Source organism: Dreissena polymorpha, unplaced genomic scaffold, assembly GCF_020536995.1.
Source record: "Dreissena polymorpha isolate Duluth1 unplaced genomic scaffold, UMN_Dpol_1.0 chrUn055, whole genome shotgun sequence".
In the NCBI taxonomy this organism is placed as follows: Eukaryota; Metazoa; Mollusca; class Bivalvia; order Myida; family Dreissenidae; genus Dreissena; species Dreissena polymorpha.
The window spans coordinates 149,322-173,662 of NW_026273369.1; the positions used below are offsets into that span (position 1 = coordinate 149,322).

At 36.1% G+C, this 24,341-nt stretch overlaps 1 protein-coding gene across 3 annotated transcripts in view; it reads left to right on the top strand.

The window, feature by feature from the left end:
- The first annotated feature begins 317 nt into the window (after window positions 1–317).
- LOC127863892 (fumarate hydratase class I, aerobic-like) overlaps window positions 318–24,341 on the top strand; it is a 29,592-nt gene continuing 5,568 nt past the window's right edge. Inside the window, exons 1-12 of one of the 3 annotated variants that reach the window (XM_052403579.1) lie at window positions 318–463; window positions 1,236–1,297; window positions 2,974–3,035; window positions 10,373–10,545; window positions 10,858–10,985; window positions 13,584–13,722; window positions 14,365–14,465; window positions 17,500–17,706; window positions 18,901–19,027; window positions 19,451–19,641; window positions 20,386–20,496; window positions 23,508–23,714. In XM_052403579.1, the coding sequence (XP_052259539.1) occupies window positions 3,001–3,035; window positions 10,373–10,545; window positions 10,858–10,985; window positions 13,584–13,722; window positions 14,365–14,465; window positions 17,500–17,706; window positions 18,901–19,027; window positions 19,451–19,641; window positions 20,386–20,496; window positions 23,508–23,714 (1,419 nt within the window). In that variant the 5' untranslated portion in view covers window positions 318–463; window positions 1,236–1,297; window positions 2,974–3,000. Of the gene's footprint in view, window positions 472–1,235; window positions 1,298–2,973; window positions 3,036–8,553; window positions 8,626–10,372; window positions 10,546–10,857; window positions 10,986–13,583; window positions 13,723–14,364; window positions 14,466–17,499; window positions 17,707–18,900; window positions 19,028–19,450; window positions 19,642–20,385; window positions 20,497–23,507; window positions 23,715–24,341 lie in introns of those variants that run through there. The other 2 variants (XM_052403580.1, XM_052403581.1) reach the window with 2 other exon arrangements.

The following is a 24,341-nucleotide window of genomic DNA, read 5'->3' on the forward strand; positions in this document are numbered from 1 at the left end:
AAAAATTGTGACTTCTAGAGTGTTTACAAGGTTTCTATATAGCAAAAAAAGGAAAACTGCCCCCCCCCCCCCCCAGCAGCCATGTGATTCAACTGACCGGAACCATTTTCAAACTCAAGTCTCATGCCAAGAAAACAAATGTTCTGACCAAATTTCATGAAAATTGGGCCAAAAATGTGACTTCTAGAGTGTTCACATGTTTTCACTATATATATTTAGGTTACAATATACTAAATCATTTTGGTGTTCAATGCTATACCCTCTAAAAAATGGAACGTCATTTATTTGAAGACACAATTCTCTGTATGTGCACTTGCCATGACTTTATTTTTGAATATTTCTGTGTGCATGTGGTAGGGAAAACATTGTTGTATACTACAAATTCAGTGTTTTGCTTATAGGTTGGAGACTACATGAGATTTTGACAGATGGCGGGAAACCCTCATCAACTGGAGATCAGCCGGTAAAAAGGTGGCCTTAAAACAGTGACCGTTGATTCGCGTCGAGTTCTTTCTTACATACTGCATGACCTATCTTTTTTATTGTTTAAATCCATTCGGCTTGGCATGCTCTTTAAGAAAAGGTATGGGTATGGGGGTGTCTACGCGCAAAAGTTTGACTTTATTTTTCGTTGAAGTTGTTGATTTTACATTGAATTTGTTAAGGAAATCTTTTGGTATATTGTAACCTAAACTAACTTTAGGTAAAAATGAAATATCATCTGCAAGTGCAAAATATGACTGGTAAAGCTGATTTTTGGTCATTTCTTAGCAAAAGAGAAGATTATAAGTGCATTAAATGCATGAATTCAGATGATTTGACCCAAAATAGTTGTTTTTCAAGTTGACCCTCCACCCTTATATAGCCGAATAAGGGCTAAATTGCTTTCCAACTTAAATTCAAAGGCATATTGATTGACCGTGTAGCATTAATGTACTACATGATGTCAGAATTCAACGCCTGGGTCTCCGTGATCCAGTAACGCAACAAAAGCTCGTGCGTAAAGCATTAACATTCAAACAGAGCCCCATTTCACCGATATGGAATGGCGGACATTTTTACAGATTGGACAGTGCAGCAGATGCTTAGCTGAGCCAGCCTTCATATTTAGTACAATCATGAATATAACAAGCTTTATCACTTCATATTATTCATATAAATACACTTAAAATACATAAATGCATGTGTTTTTTTCATTTTATATCTATTTCAATTGGGTATTTTGACTTTTTCAGGTAGAGGAATGTCTGCGACTAAGCCGAGGGCCACTGCATAAGGATTATTGATGGCAAAACAGGTAATAATACTAAATTATTATCATGTACACAAGCAAATAAGCATATAAATGATGCTTAAGGTGTGAAATACTGCCATAATCAGGTTTGTGGTCACTCAAACCCTTGCCGTTGTGCAATTCCCCGTTCAGTTTGAATCTATAGTTCCGCATCCCGACACGTAAAGTTGTGCTTTGCTGGCAGCGGAAGTTGGCACTTAACAGGTTTATCCTTGTTCCTGAGCATGTATGCAGTACAGCTGAGTTAATTTGCTACTTGTAACCCTACAATTAGCTTGTGTTTGGTATTGTTTTCTCACAATAGCGCTTACTGTTAATGTTCTGGCTTGAAAGGATGTCGCGTCGGACTTATACATAGGATTGTTGTAGCAAGTGTCCCCTTCATCATTTACCTAAGAGGGATCTTTTTGCCAAAATTTGGCACTTTCAGCAACCAGTTTTGTTTTTTATTTGGTACATGCTTCTCTCATTCAGTAATGTAAGGGAAGTATTGACCTTATTCGCGTGTCTTTGCATACAAAGGTGACATGGATCGATGATATTTGTTGTGTTGAGAATTCTGCGTGAAGCTGTGTGTCCAGAAGAAGTACTAGAAACCCTTTTCAGGAAGCCTACATTGATCTGAGCTCCTTTCTGGCCCTGCTAGTACATGGAACCTCATTGCTAAGCTTATAATGCTTGCCTACATATATGTATCTTGTTCATTTTAACCTTTCCTTCCGGTCTAAACCCCCAACATGAGCATTTTTTAAATTTGCTCGGTTATGAACCTCCATTTTCACCTGATTGCCACCATAAAAATAGTCAAAAGCACTTATTTCTTGCCCAAAATATACAATTTTGTATTCTCTTGAACCTCTAAATGAGAGCTGGCAGTGCATATTGGCCATCTGCTGCAGTTTAAAGGCACCCATGACATTACGTGTTAAAATATATCATTGGCTGCTGGTAAATAAAGGGGCTCCGAGCGACAAGGCGCTTTCAAGATTTCACACTTTTATTGTTGCGCAACAAAAGGTTATTGGAAGCTTATTGATTTCTACACTTCAAAGTATCTTTGATCTTTCATTTTTACTAATTTGTTTATTGTTTTGGATGAAATTGGATTTTTTTTGGCTTTGAAATTGACATTTTTGGGGTTATTTAAAAAAAAAAAACACTAAAAAGACATTATCAAAATTGCTTAGAGTGAAAATATCTAACAAATTCATTCTTTTCCCACCCCGCATAAGCCCCAGGTGCCTATCCATTTGGTTTGTTTTGGTATTTTGTTGCAAATATTGAACACAACAGCTTTAAATCTTAAAGGGACATTTCAGCTTTAGCAGGCCTAAAATCGCCTTCTTCGGACGGAAAACACCAGCGTGTGAAAATATGATATAAAATGGCCAAATGGACAGATAATCCAGCCAAACTTAATATATTGGTGCAATATGAATAGGAAGATAATAATATGCAAGAAAAACACATTTTAATCAGAAAATATTTCTCCTTTAGGTTACAATATACTAAATCATTTTGGTGTTCAATGCTATACCCTCTAAAAAATGGAACGTCATTTATTTGAAGACACAATTCTCTGTATGTGCACTTGCCATGACTTTATTTTTGAATATTTCTGTGTGCATGTGGTAGGGAAAACATTGTTGTATACTACAAATTCAGTGTTTTGCTTATAGGTTGGAGACTACATGAGATTTTGACAGATGGCGGGAAACCCTCATCAACTGGAGATCAGCCGGTAAAAAGGTGGCCTTAAAACAGTGACCGTTGATTCGCGTCGAGTTCTTTCTTACATACTGCATGACCTATCTTTTTTATTGTTTAAATCCATTCGGCTTGGCATGCTCTTTAAGAAAAGGTATGGGTATGGGGGTGTCTACGCGCAAAAGTTTGACTTTATTTTTCGTTGAAGTTGTTGATTTTACATTGAATTTGTTAAGGAAATCTTTTGGTATATTGTAACCTAGAGAGAAAATTGCCCCGCCCACTGGCGGCCATGTTTTTTCACCGATCTGGACCATTTTCGAACTCGTCCGAGAAATCAATAAAAACAATGTTTTGAACAACTTTCATGATGATTGGGCAAAAATTGTGACTTCTAGAGTGTTTACAAGGTTTCTATATAGCCAGAAAAGGAAAACGCCTCCCCCCCCCCCCCCGGCAGCCATGTTATTCAACTGACCGGAACCATTTTCGCCCTAAACTCTCATATCAAAGAAACAATTGTTCTGACCAAATTTCATGAAAATTGGGCCAAAAATGTGACTTTTAGAGTGTTCACATGTTTTCATTATATACATATAGAGAAAAATGCCTCGCCCACTGGCGGCCATGTTTTTTCACCGATCTAGACCATTTTCAAACTCGTCCGAGATATCAATAAAACCAATGTTTTGACCAACTTTCATGATGATCGGGCAAAAATTGTGACTTCTAGAGTGTTTACAAGGTTTCTCTATAGCCAAATAAGGAAAATTGCCCCCTTCCCCCCCCCCCCTGGCAGTCATGTTATTCAACTGACCGGAACCATTTTCAAACTCAACTCTCCTATCAGGGAAACAAATGTTCTGACCAAATTTCATTAAAACTGGGCCAAAAATGTGACTTTTAGAGTGTTTACATGTTTTGACTATAAACATATAGAGAAAAATGCCCAGCCCACTGGCGGCCATGCTTTTTCACCGATCTGGACCATTTTCGAACTCGTCCGAGATATCAAAATAACCAATGTTTTGACCAACTTTCATGATGAATGGGCAACAATTGTGACTTCTAGAGTGTTAACAAGGTTTCTCTATAGCCAAATAAGGAAAACTGCCCTGCCCACTCGCGGCCATGTTTTTCAACGGACCGGAACCACTTTTGAACTCGACAAACATATCATTAACGCAAACATTTTGACAAAGTGACATGAAAATTGGGCATGAAATGTGACTTCTACAGTGTTTACAAGGTTTTTCTTTTTTTTGCCTACTGACCTAGTTTTTGACTCAGCATGACCCAGTTTCGAACTTGATCGAGATATCATTAGGACAAATCTTCTGACGAAGTTTCGTGAAGATCGGACATAAAATGTGGCCTCTAGAGGGTTTACAAACCAAACGTGGACGACGGACGGACGGACGGACAAAGACCGGTCACAAATGTACCAAATATTGTTAGTGAGTAACCATTAATCAAACTGTTAATTTTGGTTAACCAAGAATTCTGAATTATTGAATTCGCCAAAAAGAAAGTAAATGTCAAAGTAAACAAGAGCTTGTCACAGTAGTGCGAAATCCCCGGCGAAATGTGTTTGCTTGTATGACAACATTTGTTTTAGAGAGTAGAATAATATTTGTAAAACATGACACATGTGCCATCTATTTATATTTCAATGATCAAATTAGTTATACAGTGTTAGAGTTATGATGTAGAGAATAAAATATATAGAAATTAAAGAAAGGAAGGTAATTAAAAAAGAAGACTATAAACAGTTACTGTTCTTGATCACTGAATTTTTCCTTAAACTTATATATTCCTTTTACAGTGAACACTTCAGTGTTCAAATTAAAATATTATTGTAAAATTAGATAAAGGGAGATACATGTATTAACAAGAGCTGTGTTTAGAAACACAATGCCCCCTAATGTGCCGCTTTGAAGCCGCACGGTAGCTTTATTAGAAAAAAACACTTTGACCTTGAAGGATGACCTTGACCTTTCACCGCTCCATGAGATACACATGCATACCAAATATCAAGTTGCTATCTTTAATATTGCAAAAGTTATGACCAAGATTAAAGTTTTGTGACAGACTCATAGGCAGACACATACAATGACAGACAAACAGGCCAAAAACAATATACCCCCAATCATTCGATCCGGGGGCATACACATTGAAAAGCTAGAATATTTACAATGAAATTAAATTAAATATAATTTAAAATTATAAATAAATAAAATATTTTTTTAAATAATAATTATTAATAAAGGAAGATAATTAAAAAAACTACGGCCGAAAGAGTTATGGTTCATGTTCACTGCACTTCTCCTAGTTGTCATCTGTTTATATTTCTTATTTATATTAGAGTTTTGCTCCGGACAAAAATGTTCTTTGAAATTAATAAAGGAAGATATTTCAAAAACTAAGGTAGATAGAGTTATGGTTCTTAGTCAATGCACTTCTCCTACTTGCCATCTGTTTATATTTAAAGTTTCAAGTAAATCCCTTTAGTAGATTTAGAGTTATGCTTCGGACAAACATTTACTTCGAAATTAGATAAAGGGAGATAATTCAAAAACTAAGGTAGATATAGTTATGGTTCTTTGTCACTGCACTTCTCCTACTTGCCGTCAGTTTATATTTCAAGTAAATCCCTTCAGTAGATTTAGCATTATGCTTCGGACAAAAATTTACTTTGAAATTAAATAATTGAAGATTATTCAAAACTGAAGGTATATATAGTTATAGTTATTAGACACTGCACTTCTCCTACTTGCCATCTGTTTATATTTCAAGTTCAGGTAAATCTCTTCAATAGATTTAGAGTTTTGCTCCGAACAAGAATTTAGTTTGAAATTATATAAAGGGAAATAATAAAAAAAATAAGGCAGATAGAGTTATGGTTCTTGGTCACTGCACTTTTCCTGTCTGACATTTGTTTATATTCTAAATTTAAAGTAAATCCATTGAATATATTTGAAGATATGCTCTAGACAAAGTTTCGGACGGACGCACAGATGGATGGACAGACGGACGGGACCAATTGCTATATCCCTCGGAATGTTTTTTCGGCGGGATAAAAATGACGGAGGTGGTGTTGGTGTTGATAGTGTTCAAAAGAACTGCAAGCTTTAACACTTTTTAGGAATCATTTTTCATGTACATGTAGGTTGAAACACCTCTTTTTGGGTTAACAATAACATTCTGCACTATACTAAGTTTTGACCAATTCCATTAATTAATCAATATCAAGCATTATTAATATTATTTACGACATGTGTCATTTAGGTTTGACCACGTACAAGTAGAAGGAAGAATAAAAGAACGCAAATAATATTGCGCTTACCTTTATGATATGTTTCCTGTTTAATTCATCCCACAAATCGTCAGCAGAAGGCCTTAGGACTTGGTCTGTTTCCAGACATTTGTCAATTATTTGTTCTAAGCCATCGCTGATGCCTGAAGGTACCTCAACCTCACCCTGCAAATGCAGATAATAAATGTTTTAATACTATAATTGCCTTTGCCTTCTTAAACTATATTTGTTCTAGGAAGTCACGTTAATGAACCTGATGTGTAAGTTTTGTCCAATCAACCGCTGTTATCCTTTCGGTAGAAGAACAATTCTTCTACGGAGTGTACAAAGTCATGTCACTGACATTTTTATACATTTTTACTTTTTTTTTCCATTTTTGTGTTTTTTAAAGTGACATACATAAACTGTTAAAATAATAAGTCAACTTTTTTTTTGTAAAAATAAGGTTTTTACCAAATTTTCGAAATTGACATTACAAACACATCTCATTTTCTGAATGTAAAAAGTAGCCTAACTGACATTTAGTTAAATTTTCAGGAGAAGCAAAAACTGTTTTATTAATATAATAAAGTTTAAACAATTTGTTTCGTATTCAAATTCTCTGATTAGTATTATAATAACACTTGAAAAATGAAACAAAAATCCAAATGGATACGCCTTTTTTAAAACAATAACAAATTAAGAAAGGAGCAGTGACCATAATTTCAACACTGAAATATTTTGAATGCAAAAAATAATGTAAGTTACAATAATTTTCCCGTTGGTATGTTTACATGTTTTTATTAAGGTATTGTTTCATTATAAACCTAAATGTATACACTCAAATTATCTACTTCAAAGATCATGTTATAATGCTATATACGGAATATTACGCTAGTCAATTGTTCCAAGAGTTTGTAACACTCGAGTGGCTTGTGTGATGACGTATCACACGAGAGGCGGAGCCTCGAGTGTGATGCGAAATAGCCAAAGCCACGAGCATAAATGTATATTTCGATAGGAATACAATAAAATAGTGTGGTTTAACTAAGTTTCGATAAAGACTTCGATAAAGTTTTGTTAAAGTAAAAAATACATTTGTTAACTGTTTTCGTTAGTTGTTGTATATAATAAATACGGAATATTACGCTAGTCATTTGTTCCAAGAGTTTGTATCACTCGAGTGGCTTGTGCTATTTCGCATCACACTCGAGGCTCCGCAAGCCACTCGAGTGATACAAACTCTTGGAACAATTGACTAGCGTAATATTTCGTATGTATTCCTATCGAAATATACATTTATGCATGATAAACACAAACTCCAAAATACGTTTTTAACACATAGTTTACTGCTAAAAAACACCACGTCCGACATGTCCTTACAGAGTTTAGATAAAACTATTGTGTTTTGTCACAGAAATGACGTCACAGTATGTACTACGTAATAAATTTCGTAATATAAAATATTTCTATTTTCGGTGCGTGTAATGTGACGTCATTAAATGGGTCGAAGTAGTCCGGCTAGTATGGTAATACGGAATCGGAAACAGCGAGTGGCGTAAAGCGGGATTTTTTATTTCAACGATTGATACAACCTGTAATTTGTTAAAAGCATTAAATAGGTATATAATAAAATATGATACTTAAAAAAATACAAACTCTTTCCAGATCTGGAATTATTTTCGTATGATTGTAGGGATTGTATGTAAGAGTGGAACGACAGCTCTGTGTGGAGATTGCTACAGCGGTTAAGTTTTTTCCACTGCACGAGTTCACATAACCCCAAACCGGAACTCCTGTTTGCAGGGTTACATGCAGTCAGTTTGATACTTAGCACACATTGTTCAGTGCATGCTGCATGGGATTTGTAAAATACATTGGAAATGGAATGTTTTGGTATCAATTTGAAGGTATATTTGTAAGCAATAAGAAAAAAACCATTTTGTGTGCTTTACTTTTTCTGTTGATGGTTCCCGGCTTTGAAAGTAGGTCAAACTATTTGAGCCAAAAAAGGTCGCCTGCACAGCTGTCAAAACCGGTTTGCATATTCCAAGGTGAATATTTTGAGTTACAACGTATATAATTTAATGAATCCATTTTTTTCAAAAGATTATGCATTTATCTTTCCAATGATGTATGATGATATAATGGGTCATTGCTTGATCATGGTAAAAATTGATATCGAACTTCAACTATTTTGTATGTCATATAGAAGGAAATTAATTGCGCATGCGTAACCACGAGGCGACTGTGGTACGAGTCGAAAGGTGACCAATACACCGGCGTCCTTGACATTCATAAACAGTTGACTAGTAAACTTGACCTTTCGGTTTGTATTGATATTGACATTTGAACTGTTTAAATGTTTAATAGTAATAAAATTTCGAAAATGTGATAGTTTAAATAATACTTTAATCGAAATAATGTGTTCGCTAACGCGGTACATTACAGACTAAGAAGTTAATGTCTATATACATGTTTTCGGATACCTTTTTTCGGACATGACTTTCGAAAACGTTACGTCAAATGATGAATGTTTAATACTCAATGAGTAATACTGTAATATATTGTCAACCCGGGTCATTCGGCAAATGTTTATCAGTTATGTCACCATAAGAATTTTTTTTCTTAATTAACACAAAATTTCACTATATGGTTCTGTGCAAATTGTTTTGTATTTTTTCAGACTCAGACTGTAGTCCAACTTGTTGACGCTCTCAAATATTAAGCTACTTTTTATATTGGTAATATTTGGAGCGTACAATGGTTGAACCATTGGAATAATGTTGGACATTTTTCCTTCTTTGTCTATATTGTTGCGCAGGATTTTGTGCGCAACATTCAAGCCCCAATATCAGACACTTAATAACAACGGATTGCAACTATATTTACATACCTGTGTAGATAATTCATTTCTCAATAATGTTCGGTAAAAATTATGTAATGACACTTTGAATTGTGCACGCCTGAGCAATTTAAATCCAACCACTATTCAATTTTTCAATATCTCTCGATTCGCTTGCTGTGTAGATATAAATCGATTAACATGACCTCGATGTAAAGCATCTGGTTTAAATGTGGAAGAACAAACGGCGTAAAATACAGTTAGCGTTCGTCTGTTGTGCTGCAGAGCGTTACATAGTAAACCAATGTTATTATACTTTTCTGGATTAACTAAGCATTGTTTTTTTTTTTCTAAAGTGACAATTAAAATGTTCTGAAATAAATTACATCTTTTATTTTTCGATACCGTAAATAAATAATATTGATACAGATGGTACAGTATACTATGTTATGTAATGTAGAATGTAGGTACATAAAACAACACAGACAGAGGTGCGAAAAAGACATGCTTAAAAAGTTGCTGATACTTAGAAGAGTGAATAGAAACTGCACAGTGCACCATATCTGTTTTTTGAACATATGCTTATTAAATCGACAACGATGAGCATACTAGATCTAGTTAGGTAAAAGTCGGTGTTAAAAGCTCATTTTCAATAAAATTACACATACACTTTACACTGCAATGGCTTCTTCTGATTGGTTGTCGATATTTAAATCTGTTTCATAATATGGCAAATGGTCAGTGATATTGTTGCGATTTAAACAGAAGTTTAACTGAAGAATTTATGCCTTTCTAACTTCAATTTGACAATATTCGAGGTAAAAATGGACTTCTGAACTAAAACTGAATGAGTTAGTAATGATATTTTGCAATTTTACGCAAATTGATGAAAATTTAAACTTTCTGGTGTCCAACACATAACGGGTCATTCACCGATGAGACGTTCCAAAGAATTTAGCCCATATAAAAAGTATCTATAAATAAATGAGACTAACTCAGACTGCATATTGTTGATGGAATAAAGTTTTGTTCTATGTTTGTTACTCACATTTGATAATTGGAGGAATTTATAAAGCAACTTTCAAAGAATGATTGTTGTTACTTAAAATAATTCTGTATAGCATTTTAATTATGTTGTTAATGTTATAGCATTTAATGTTTGCATGATGTGAGAGTTTTCCTTTATATGCTTAGAATGTTGATACCTGAGAAAGAACTTTATTACTTTCAGTATAGGGATGTTGTCAAGCCGGTGCCAAAATCTGTTGCGACTGGCACAGAGGTCTAAGGCTGCCATTGAAAAACATCTTGCTGCTGCCGCCTCCACAGATGTGAATCCATTTAAATACCAAGACATTCTTGAGTTAGAAAAGAAGCCAGAAATAAAATGGAGGAAACTTACAGGTTGGCTTAATTTTCAACAAGTTTGAGGTTATATTTTTCTGCGGAAATTATATTTCCTGTTTAATGTAATTTAAAGCTTGTTTTGAACTTAAGCATTTATGTACTTATATAATGAGATCAACTATATATTTGATTTATACTGTAAGCTGTACCTAATCCTGTAACATTAATTATCTGCTTCCATATTAACAAGCTGCTTGGTTAGTTACAGAACAACTAGAACACTTGTTCGTTTGTGAATTTAAAGATTTGATTTGAAGGGCCTTTTGAAGGTGATTAGTGAAATCATCTACTTGATCAAAAATTTTGCAGGGGATTTTGTGTCATCTTTCGAGGTGAAAGGCCGCAAGTGTATACATGTGCAGCCTGAAGCCCTCACACTGATAGCTGAGCAGGCTATGATTGATATTGCACATCTACTTAGGCCTGCACACTTACAGGTATTAACAGACAATTTGGACATTATGATTGAAGTAGAAAAAATATGAAACTTTAGTGCCTTTGAAATTTTCATTTACATGTAACAGATATTTGCAATTACTGGTCTTTTGCGTGGGTGATGTTATCATATGTAAATGTTTATATGAGATTCAGAAATGCTGTCAGAGTGAAAGTGAAATGGTGACTGTTATTAATTATTAAAATTTTAAAATTTTACATTAAGAAACATGTGTCTCATGTGATTTATATATACTACAACTGTAGTTGCATAACATTGATGATTTCTGATGTTCTCTTTTTTGTTGTTTGATTAGTTTGTTGAAGTGTACATTAATTTATTGGACTGGGCAACACTGCAGTTATTAACAACTGAAATTTTCAAAATTCTTGAAAAAAGGGTATAATGCCACCACAGCTCAAAACCAGACTGTGCATTGGTGCAGTTTGGTCAAGAGCTGCCCTTCCCGCTATAAAGTCACACTTGGTGTTCTGGTCTTATTTATGGACATAATGACTCCTCATCTGAGTATACAGATTCAAAGGTATGTCAGGAGCTACACTGTTCAGATATGTACTTAGGTCCATATGTCAGGAGCTACACTGTTCAGATATGTACTTAGGTCCATATGTCAGGAGCTACACTGTTCAGATATGTACTTAGGTCCATATGTCAGGAGCTACACTGTTCAGATATGTACTTAGGTCCATATGTCAGGAGCTACACTGTTCAGATATGTACTTAGGTCCATATGTCATGAGCTACACTGTTCAGATATGTACTTAGGTCCATATGTCAGGAGCTACACTGTTCAGATATGTACTTAGGTACATATGTCAGGAGCTACACTGTTCAGATATGTACTTAGGTCCATATGTCAGGAGCTACACTGTTCAGATATGTACTTAGGTCCATATGTCAGGAGCTACACTGTTCAGATATGTACTTAGGTACATATGTCAGGAGCTACACTGTTCAGATATGTACTTAGGTCCATATGTCAGGAGCTTCACTGTTCAGATATGTACTTAGGTCCATATGTCATGAGCTACACTGTTAAGATATGTACTCAGGTCCATATGTCAGGAGCTACACTATTCAGATATGTACTTAGGTCCATATGTCAGGTGCTACACTGTTCAGATATGTACTTAGGTCCATATGTCAGGAGCTACACTGTTCAGATATGTACTTGGGTCCATATGTCAGGAGCTACACTGTTCAGATATGTATTTAGGTCCATATGTCAGGAGCTACACTGTTCAGATATGTACTTAGGTCCATATGTCAGGAGCTACACTGTTCAGATATGTACTTAGGTCCATATGTCAGGAGCTACACTGTTCAGATATGTACTTAGGTCCATATGTCAGGAGCTACACTGTTCAGATATGTACTTAGGTCCATATGTTAGGAGCTACACTGTTCAGATATGTACTTAGGTACATATGTCAGGAGCTACACTGTTCAGATATGTACTTAGGTACATATGTCAGGAGCTACACTGTTCAGATATGTACTAAGGTCCATATGTCAGGAGCTACACTGTTCAGATATGTACTTAGGTCCATATGTCAGGAGCTACACTGTTCAGATATGTACTTAGGTCCATATGTCAGGAGCTACACTGTTCAGATATGTACTTAGGTCCATATGTCAGGAGCTACACTGTTCAGATATGTACTTAGGTCCATATGTCAGGAGCTACACTGTTCAGATATGTACTTAGGTCCATATGTCAGGAGCTACACTGTTCAGATATGTACTTAGGTCCATATGTTAGGAGCTACACTGTTCAGATATGTACTTAGGTACATATGTCAGGAGCTACACTGTTCAGATATGTACTTAGGTACATATGTCAGGAGCTACACTGTTCAGATATGTACTAAGGTCCATATGTCAGGAGCTACACTGTTCAGATATGTACTTAGGTCCATATGTCAGGAGCTACACTGTTCAGATATGTACTTAGGTCCATATGTCAGGAGCTACACTGTTCAGATATGTACTTAGGTCCATATGTCAGGAGCTACACTGTTCAGATATGTACTTAGGTCCATATGTCAGGAGCTACACTGTTCAGATATGTGCTTAGGTCCATATGTCAGGAGCTACACTGTTCAGATATGTACTTAGGTCCGTATGTCAGGAGCTACACTGTTCAGATATGTACTTGGGTCCATTTTCACACAATGCAAGTAAATTGATTTATCAATTTTATTTTTTAATGACAGTATCTACATGTATGTACTGGTCGTATATTGAAGATAACAATGAAAGACTGTGTATGAATTTATCTTGTCACATGATGACTGTGTATTTTTCCATATTAGATGGGTAGCTTTTCATATCAAAGGTTTGTCATGCTAATGTAATTGAAGCAGACAAGGTGATACTTTATAATGCAAAATAGCAATATTTCTTTTATTTATTATGGAGAATGAATGACACTTGTTAAGATAATTTTGATGCATGTCTTCTTACTTGCCCAAAACGGTGTGACTGGGTAATAGATAAATATCGGGTCCAAGCTGTGCTCTTATATGGTACGGGTTCAGTAAGAAGCTCGCTGCTGTAACTAAGAGAATTATTACAGCAACTGTCCAACATCTTGAAAGACCCCGAGGCGTCCAGCAATGACAAGTTTGTGGCCCTGGAACTACTGAAGAACGCCTCTATAGCGGCCCACATGATACTGCCAGGGTGTCAGGATACAGGCACTGCCATATGTGTGGGTAGGTGGATCTGAGCAGAAATAACATGAGCCTTGCTTTGGGAAAACTGGGCTTAATGCATGCGAGTTTAGTGTCATCCCAGATTAGCCTGTGCAGTCTGCACTTGCTAATAAGGGATGACACTTTCCGCTTTTATGGAATTTTTCTTTTAAAGGAAAATCTATTTTTTGAGGAAAGTATCATCCCTGATTTTCCTGCACGTACTTCACAGGCTAATAGGGGAGACCCTTTACGCACATGCATAAGCCCTGTTGTTTTCAAGAACAGGGCTCAAATGTCTTTCACTCTGCTTAATAGTGATTTTATTTGCCAACTTGACATATGAATTTGCTAGCATGACCTTTTCATGTTTATCTTCTAAAAGTGCCATCAGTCTCTTTCTATACAACAATTTAACGCTATAAAATACATGGAATATCATTGAATACTGTAAAATATTGATAATACAATGTTAACTGGTAAACAAGCTATTGCAATTTGTCTTCTCAAATAATTCGAAGGAACTTAAAATGACAATAGTCTTATGAAGTGCACCATATGACTCAAAGGAAAGCAATATCGGAAACGAAAATTACCATGAAGCATGACTAAAGCCTTCCACTTTAGTCCATCACTGTTATGTGATTGGTTTGCATTTTTCAGGAAAAAAGGGTCAGTATGTGTGGACGGATGGAAACGATGCTGAAGCCATATCTCGCGGTGTTTACAACACCTACACACAGAAGAACCTCCGCTACTCCCAGGTAACACTGGAATTGAAAGGCATTTGACATTAACCCTCTACCACCTAGATACATATTTTGATGCATTTGTAGTCCCTTAAAAAGTTACATTTTATAAAATACCTTTTTTACTAAATTCATGTTTCAAACGCTTAATTTCCAACCCTTAGTTACCAATGAACAGCAAACAGCATAAAACCTGAGCACACTGAGAGTTACGTGCAGTCTGTTCTGGTTTTATGCTGGTAGAAATAGCTCCATTCACTTTGCTTCTCATGGGGGATAGGGTTAAACTAAAATCAATGGGGTTTAATATTACAAGCTTAACTTATTTAAAAATTGTATTTGAAGATTGTTTTGATCATACTGTAAAGTTATTTATATCTGTATTTATACAATAAAATGTGATGATTTTTCGCTCGACTATTATATATGAATTATATATAGTGGAGCTATCCTACTCGCCCCAGTGTCGGCATGACCATCTGCGTTACCGTTAGCGTCTGCGTTAGTGTGCAAATGTTAAAGTTTTCGTACTACCCCAAATATTTTCTTTGTCCCTTGACATATTGCTTTCATATTTTGCATACTTCTTTACCAACATGACCCCAACATATTAAGAAGAGGACACAACTCTATCAAGCATTTTGTCATAATTATGGCCCCTTTTCCACTTAGAATATGCAGCAAATGTTAAAGTTTGCGTACTACCCCAACTATTTTCTTTGTCCCTTGACATATTGCTTTTATATTTTGCATACTTTTTACCAACATTACCCCAACCTATAAACAAGAGCAGACAACTCTATCAAGCATTTTGTCAAAATTATTGCCCCTTTTATACTTAGAATATGCATATTATTGATAAATCTTTGTAAAAGTTTGCGTACTACCCCGAATATTTCCTATATCCTTTGACATATTGCTTTTGTATGTTGCATACTTGTTTACCAATATGACCCCAACCTATAAACAAGAATAGACCACTGTATAAAGCATTTTGACATAATTATGGCCCCTTTTACGCTTAGATAATTTAACATTTTGCTTAAATTGCCATAACAAAACAACACTTACCTGAATACTAGAGCTGCAACGATTCACCAACAGCTCGATTCGATTCGATTTTGATTTCAGACACTCCGATACCGATTTTTTCGATTCGATACATCTTCAAACCTAGTTTTATCATAAATTCATTCTTATGCCTCAAAATAAACATTTCTGTTCAAATGTGATTTCAATAAAACACATAAAAAAGAAAAGCAAATTAGGAATTTTAATATAAAAACTTCTGACTAGAAGATTGTGTTGATTACACAATAATATAAAAAATAAATAAATAATCATAAGAACATATCTGGAATCAGTTGAATGGTAGTACTATCACATAATACTTTTACCCAAAACCGCAATAAGCATGTCTACCATTGTGACATGACAGCATCACCTGTTACCTGTAGGACAAATCACATTCTCTAATAAACTTAACAAAATTCCAACAGAAATAGAACTACTTTTCTGGCTCGCGACCTCAGTAGGTGCACTTGTGCGACCTCTTAGTCTTGCTAAATCAACGTTATGTTTGCGTTTGACATGTTGCATTAGATTAGTGGTTGAGCCGGACTTTGCGTACGCCACATCCGTGAAGCACTGTTTACACTTGGCTTTATCAGTAGGGCTACCATCCCGAAACCCAAAATACTGCCACACTTTTGATTTTAGCTTCTTAGGCGCATCTGATTATTTCAATTTGTCGGCAACAACTTGTTCAGCCATTTTGACGCTTTTTCCTAATGTAGACCGTAACGCGCTTCTTGATTGGATGACTAAAGTAATAAGCAACCAATCGCGCGGGTCGTAATTACAGGTATACATAAAACCTTCACCTTCCCGTATCAATAGTCAGAATACAGCGTGCTTTACGTATCTATGTATATATATGTATATATGTTAAAGAATCGAATCGAATTTGGTAGGTTTGGTATCGTAATCGAATCGAAGCATTTCGAATCGATTTTCAATGAATCGGATCGAATTGTTGCAGCTCTACTGAATTCCACAATGGATTCAACCCAAACAATACCCCACGCCCCTACCCAGAATCTCTCCCCCCCCCCCCCCCCCCGCCCCCAACCTACCCCCCACCTCATAAAAAAAAAACTTTTTTTTTAAACAACATCTAATAAATTACCCCACCCCACATTATACCCCCCTCTCACCCCCCCACCCTACCCCCCTTTTTATTTTTGAAAGATTGTCTAATAAATTATTGAATATGAACAATTTCCCCATGATGGCTTACGTTATACTGTCAAGTTCTTGATTAGTCGAGCGCGCTGTCCTCTGACAGTTCTTGTTTGTTTTCTGTATCAATTTAGTCATTTAGACTTAAAAGATTGACATTGTTCATTCACTTTCAGTTACAGTAAACATTTTGGTTTGCATATAATGGAATGGTATATAAGAGCAATTTACACAATATAATCAAAGCCCGTGTTTTAAATTCAAACTATTTCCACAGGTGACCCCAATGAACATTTTCCATCCAGTCACTTTTAAGTAACAATATTCATTCTGGTTTGCTTATAATGGTAAAGCATTTGGCACAATTGTCATACTACAGAGAAAACACATTCATTCCAACTATTGCCAAAAGTGGCCTAAATCAACTGAACATTTTCTATTCACTTAAAGTTACAATTTTAATTTTGGTTTGCATATAATGATATAATGAATTTTTCATTTTGGCATAATTTGTTCAATCTTAAAGAAAGCCCATGTTTTACATTCAAACTATTCCCATAAGTGGCCCCAATAAACTGTAAATGTTCAATTTGCATTCATTTACACTATATATTTTGAGCATATAGACTGTCATTGTATAATAAACACCACATTAATTGCTGTTCATTTTCACTATATGTGCTGAAATTGTCATAGTATGGAGAAAACAATTTTTCTACCTTAAATCTATTCTTGCAGGTGGCACCATAAAAACAATTGTTCCCCTTAGGTAGCCACAATAAATTTGTAAATCAAACTTTCCCCTTAGGTGGCCCCAATGGACATGTACAAGGAGGTGAACACACGGACCAATCTTCCCGCCCAGATTGAGATCTATGCCACGCAGGGTGGCCAGTATGACTTCCTGTTCATCGCCAAGGGGGGAGGCTCTGCCAACAAGACCTATCTGTACCAGCAGACAAAGGCCTTACTAAACCCAGAGAAACTTATGAAGTTTGTGGATGAAAAAATCAAGGTAAAATTTAAAAACAAACATAAAGTTTGAAAAATCTTGGTTATTTTCTAGAATCAATGTCATGTTTGAAAATCGATCTTGAATTTAAAGTATAAAATAATGGTTAAGAATAAACGAAAACTTGGAAAAAGTCAGAGATTCAAGGTCATGTTCAAAATTTAAATTTGAAAATCAGACTATAAAAAGGACAAGTTTGAGAATGATGGTAAAGGTAGGCGGGTCAGCAGAGCAAGACCATGCTTAATTCGGACAAACTTGTGAAGTTTATGGATGGAAAAATCAAGGTAAAGTTTAAAAAAAACACAGTTTGAAAATCAGGGACAACTTGAGAATCAATCTTCTGAAATTCAATATTAAGTTTGAGAATCAAAGCAAACTTCAAGTTCTTGAATCAAGGTTGAGTTAAAAATCAACATACAGTTAAAGATCAAAGTAAAGTAAAGAAATATAAATGTCCAGTTTGAATTCAAGGTTAAGTTTGAAAGCCATTTAAAGTTAAAGAAACAAGAAACATAATTTAAAATAAAGTTCAAGTTTTAGAATTTATGACGATTGTAAAATTCAAGGTAAAGTTCCAAGATCAGGGTCGTTGTTAAAATCAAATTTAGGACAAGTTGTGAATCTTTGTAAAAGTATAAAATATGTCTCAAGTTTGAATGTCTATGGCAAGTTGTTTTTAGAAAGCAGATGCAATACAAATTAAGTAATTGCATCAGTTTGGGCATAATTATGGCCCTCTGTCTGTTTTCTTCACTTTGAATTGGGCACTCAACCAAGTCCTGTTGGTGTATTTTGAATAAAGCATGTGCTCCATCAAATATGTATTTTATATTACTGTATTTTTCAATCCTAGCAGGCGAACTTGACCTTCAGGTGAAAATGACTGCAATTTGCTGAATAATGCTTTATTGTCTTTTAGCCCAATGTTGAATGTAAAATGAATTGGTCTTTGTTCAAACATGTGTTGTGGGTACAATGGTGTCCCTGACACATTTCTAGTTTTCCCTTTAAAACCATAAACCATTTACCATCCTTTGGAAAAAGGAATATGTTGCCCCTGAAAAGTCTGTGCAGACTGCACTGGCTAATCTTAGATGACACTTTATGCACATGCATTTAGCCCAGTTTTCACAGAAAGAAGACTGTTTATCATCCTTTATACCATACTAGCCTGTTATTCTCCTTGGTTTGCAGACCCTGGGTACAGCTGCCTGTCCTCCATACCACCTGGCGTTGGTTATTGGAGGTACATCAGCAGAGTTCACACTGAAAACGGTGAAGCTGGCCTCCACCAAGTATCTGGACACTCTGCATACCACTGGTAAGGTTTACCCTTTCCAGCTCAGAGACAAAGTAAAATTGCTGTATGCAACCAGGAACCAGCATACAACCAGAAAAGCCTGTGTTTATGCATGTTTTATCATGAACTTATGCAAAATTCTTCCAGAGACTAATGAAAGCAATGATTTGGAACTCAACAGAAAAGAGTTTTGTCTTATTAAATCATTATAATTGTAGTCTTAACATGCATTTTTGTGCTTTGATCTTTTTGTGGAGCCGTATATAATTATGTATATAACTTCTGTTTTTATGTACATGTACTAATTTAGACAGATAAATTTTGTGATATTTTTTCCTACTTTTTTTTATAACTGTTACTAAATGCTTGTAGTAACGTTGTATCTTTAATCAATTAACACATAAAAAAACATCACTCTTCAGTCTAAGTATAAAATCCTTGCAGGTAACGAGCATGGTAGGGCATTCAGGGACCTAGCCCTTGAGTCACAGATCCTTAAACTGACCCAGAAGATGGGCATAGGGGCCCAGTTTGGGGGCAAGTACTTCTGTCATGATGTGAGAGTGATTAGACTCCCCCGCCATGGGGCCTCTTGTCCAGTGGGACTTGGCGTTTCCTGCTCTGCTGATAGACAGGTTGGTTGTTTTGGGCATTTAAAACTTAGTCCTCTTGTATCGATTTACAAAATAAAATCCCCAAAGACACCAAGCACTGGTTCTAATTAGTCAAAGGAAACAGACTCAAGAGCGTTTTAATAAGCCTCAAGTTTTTGATGCAATCAAGCTTTAATAAATAAGTTTACACTAAAAAAACACTAAATCAAACAAGTATATTTATTTAAAAAAAAAACAATGCCTGTTAAAAACTGAATAAACTGATCATGAAGCTTGGTGAAGCAGTCCATACCTTATTGCAATTGAGTAATATCAGATGTTTCTAATTCATAACCTGACATAAATAATTTAAAAACAATCATTTAAAGTTATTATCAAAATTTCGCAGATTTACTTAAACAATAATTAATTTAAAAATGATTGAAGAAGTAACTGTTTTGTAAATAATTAATTGAATAATGAAATGAATTAGGATACACTTAACAACCAGAGATTTTTCATATTGGTGAACATATTAAAAAGCAATTTCTCTGTGATGAAATACATTCATATAGTGTTGATAAAGATATATAGTAATGTATATTAATAACAGTTTTTACTAAAAAGCTGAAACATTTGGAAAATCCAAAATAACATGTTTTACTGGTCTATTTTTCTTCTTAATGTTTTGTTTAGATAACACCTTCATTGAGAAAAAAATAACAACATAATTATAGTGTATTAAAAAGGTTAATAACAAAACTAATTTGCTTTGCACATGTTCAGATTAACGGAAAGATCACAGCCGAGGGCGTGTTCCTGGAGCAACTGGAAACCAACCCAGACAAGTACCTGCCGGAGATAGAGGCCAAGGACCTTGGAGGGGAGGTTGTCAAGGTAACCAAGGATCTGGGAGGGGATGTTGTCATAGTGACCAAGGGTCTGGGAGGGGATGTTGTCAAGGTAACCAAAGATCTGGGAGAAGATGTTGACAAAGTAATGAGTATAGAGGCCAAGGACCTGGGAGAGGATGTTGTCAAGGTAACCAAGGATATGGGAGGGGATGTTGACAAGTTAATCAGTATAGAGGCCAAGGATCTGTGAGGGGATGTCGACAAGGTAATCAGTATTGAGGCCAAGGATCTGGGAGGGGATGTTGACAAGTTAATCAGTATAGAGGTCAAGGATCTGGGAGGGGATGTTGACAAGTTAATAAGTAAAGAGGTCAAGGATCTGGGAGGGGATGTTGACAAGTTAATCAGTACAGAGGCCAATGATCTGGGAGGGGCTATTGACAAGTTAATCAGTATAGAGGTCAATGATCTGGGATGGGATGTTGACAAGTTAATCAGTATAGAGGCCAAGGATCTAGGAGGGGATGTTAACAAGTTAATCAGTATAGAGGTCAAGTATCTGGGAGGGGATGTTAACAAGTTAATCTGTATAGAGGTCAAGGATTTGGGAGGGGATGTTGACAAGTTAATCAGTATAGAGGTCAAAGATCCGGGAGGGGATGTTGACAAGGTAATCCGTATAGAGGCCAAGGATCTGAGAGGGGATGTTGACAAGTTAATCAGTATAGAGGCCAAGAATCTGGGAGGGGATGTTGACAAGGAAATCCGTATAGAGGCCAAGGATCTGAGAGGGGATGTTGACAAGTTAATCAGTATAGAGGCCAAGGATCTGGGAGGGGATGTTTACAAGGTTATCAGTATAGAGGCCAAGGATCTGGGAGGGGATGTTTACAAGGTTATCAGTATATAGGCCAAGGATCTGAGAGGGGATGTTGACAAGTTAATCAGTATAGAGGCCAAGGATCTGGGAGGGGATGTTAACAAGGTTATCAGTATATAGGCCAAGGATCTGGGAGGGGATTTTACAAGGTAATCCGTATAGAGGCCAAGGATCTGGGAGGGGATGTTTACAAGGTTATCAGTATAGAGGCCAAAGATCTGAGAGGGGATGTTGACAAGGTAATCAGTATAGAGGCCAAGGATCTGGGAGGGGATGTCGACAAGGTTATCAGTATAGAGGCCAAGGATCTGAGAGGGGATGTTGACAAGTTAATCAGTATAGAGGCCAAGGATCTGGGAGGGGATGTTGACAAGGTAATCAGTATAGAGGTCAAGGATCGGAGAGAGGATGTTAACAAGGTAATCAGTATAGAGGCCAAGGATCTGGGAGAGGATGTTAACAAGGTAATCAGTATAGAGGCCAAGGATCAGGGAGGGGATGTTTACAATGTAATCAGTATAGAGGCCAAGGATCCGGAAGGGGATGTAGTCAAGGTTTCCAAGGATCTGGGAGGGGATGTTGACAAGGTAAGCAAGAATCTGGGAGAGGATGTTGACAAGATAACCAAGGATCTAGGAGGGTATGTTGACAAGGTAATCAGTATAGAGGCCAAGGATCCGGGAGGGGATGTTGACTAGTTAATCAGTATAGAAGTCAAGGATCTGGGAGGGGTTGTTGACAAGTTCATCAGTATAGAGGTCAAGGATCTGGGAGACCATGTTTTCAAGGTAACCAAGGATCTTTGAGGGGATGATGACAAGGTAATAAGTCTGCAAGATAAATATCTTGCTGGATGGCTGATATGGTGAAATCACAACTCATGTTATAGAAAAACTGGATCGATTGCATGAATTGCAGTGAAAAGAAATCTGAAAAGACGGCTAGATTGAACTTCCCCGGTACGCAGATGTTTACCACTATCGACAAAGGGAGGGTTTTGGGGCGGTAGCCCCCAATACTAACACAATATATAGTATAAAAAGGATTATTAGATGTTCCCTTAGGTGTTAGGTGTTGGTTGCTTAGCAACGATACAATTATACGCTTTTCCAGTCTTTTTTACGTTCCGGTAAAGTTTAATCGTTCTGAAAAGACTTTAAGAAAATAAAGCAACAAACAATCTTTAAAAATATTTCAGAAGAAAAAATAGACAGTTATATTGTTTGAAGTTACTTCGTAACCTATTTTCTGTCTGGATTGGTCTGCCATAGATCTTTGAGAAAGTGTTAAATCCCGCTCAGTGCTTTCAAATTAACTTAAACCTTTGATACATCACCTTTTATTGCTCACCATTACACAAAATAAAATACAAATACAAGTGTTAGGTTTTTAATAAAATAAGTAAACAAGTTGTCATTTTGTTTTTTGTGTCAAAGAACTTATTCTTAACCATTTCCCCCATATTATGGCCACATCAAATTGATTAAAGAAGCAAAGTGAAAATGGCTATGTGCAAACAACATAAAACCTGAATAGCCTGCGAGTTTGTCTGTTCAGGTTTTATACTGTTTGTTGTTCATTAATAACTAAGGGTTGGGAATGAAGCCTTTAAAACTTGAATCTAGTAAAAAATGTATTCAATTAAATTATTTTCAAAGGGACTACAAATGCGTCAAAATCCATATCTAAGTGATACAGGGTTATGCAATAATAAGACAATAAGACTTTTCTAAGGTTATTTGACATTATTTGAATGCTTCTAGTACAGATTGCAAAAAGGCAATAAGCAAGTTTACCCTTGTTTATTTCCATTTCTTATAATATAGCACATTTCATTTCAATATTTTTCAGATTGCCTTAGAGAGACTGATACAACCAAAGTATTTAGTTACTAAGACATCAATTTATTGTGTGGCTACTTAACCCATTTATGCCTAGCGTCTAGAAGAAAGGCCTTGGCAAACACCGTAGACCCAGATGAGACGCCGCATGATGCGGCATCTCATCAGGGTCTGCGCTGTTTGCTTAAAGAATTTCTGAAAGAAATATTCTAAATATAGAAATAAATACACTAGACATCCTTAATTTTTGAAATAAATTGATCCAATTAAGAAGGATGGGAGAGTCCACTATGCATAAATGGGTTAAGCTGATATGACTAATATAATACCCAGGTGGACCTGAACCAGCCGATGTCTCAAGTGCTGAAGCTCCTCAACAGCTACCCAATCAAAACTCGCCTCAGTCTCACAGGGACCCTGATAGTGGCGCGAGACATTGCCCATGCAAAACTCCAAGAGAGGCTAGACAAGGGGGAGGCAATGCCAGAGTTCATGAAGAAGCACCCTGTATACTATGCAGGGCCTGCTAAGACACCTGAGGTAAGCATTTTTCGGGGCTTAATGCATGTGCGTAAAGTTTCAACCCAGATTAGCCTGTGCGAATTGTAAGATGAGTGTCATGCTTTGAAATTTATTCATACAATTTTCACTATGTCCTTTAAAAATGAAACTTTTGCACAATACATCATATACAGAAATTAAGCTGATAAATAGTTTAATGCAATTTTCTTGATATTTACCAGTTTATCCTAATATTAAGATAAATCTTGAATTATGCTTTTATTATGCCCCCCTTCGAAGATGAGGGGGTATATTGTTTTGCACATGTCGGTCGATCGGTCCGTCCACCAGATGGTTTCCGGATGATAACTCAATAACGCTTAGGCCTAGGATCATGAAACTTCATAGGTACATGTACATTGATCATGACTGGCAGATGACCCCTATTGATTTTCAGGTCACTAGGTCAAAGGTCAAGGTCACAGTGACTCAAAATAGTAAAATGGTTTCTGGATGATAACTCAAGAATGCTTAGGCCTAGGATCATGAACCTTCATAGGTACATTGATCATGACTGGCAGACGACCCCTATTGATTTTTAGATCACTAGGTCAAAGGTCAAGGTCACAGTGACTCAAAATAGTAAAATGGTTTCCTGATGATAAC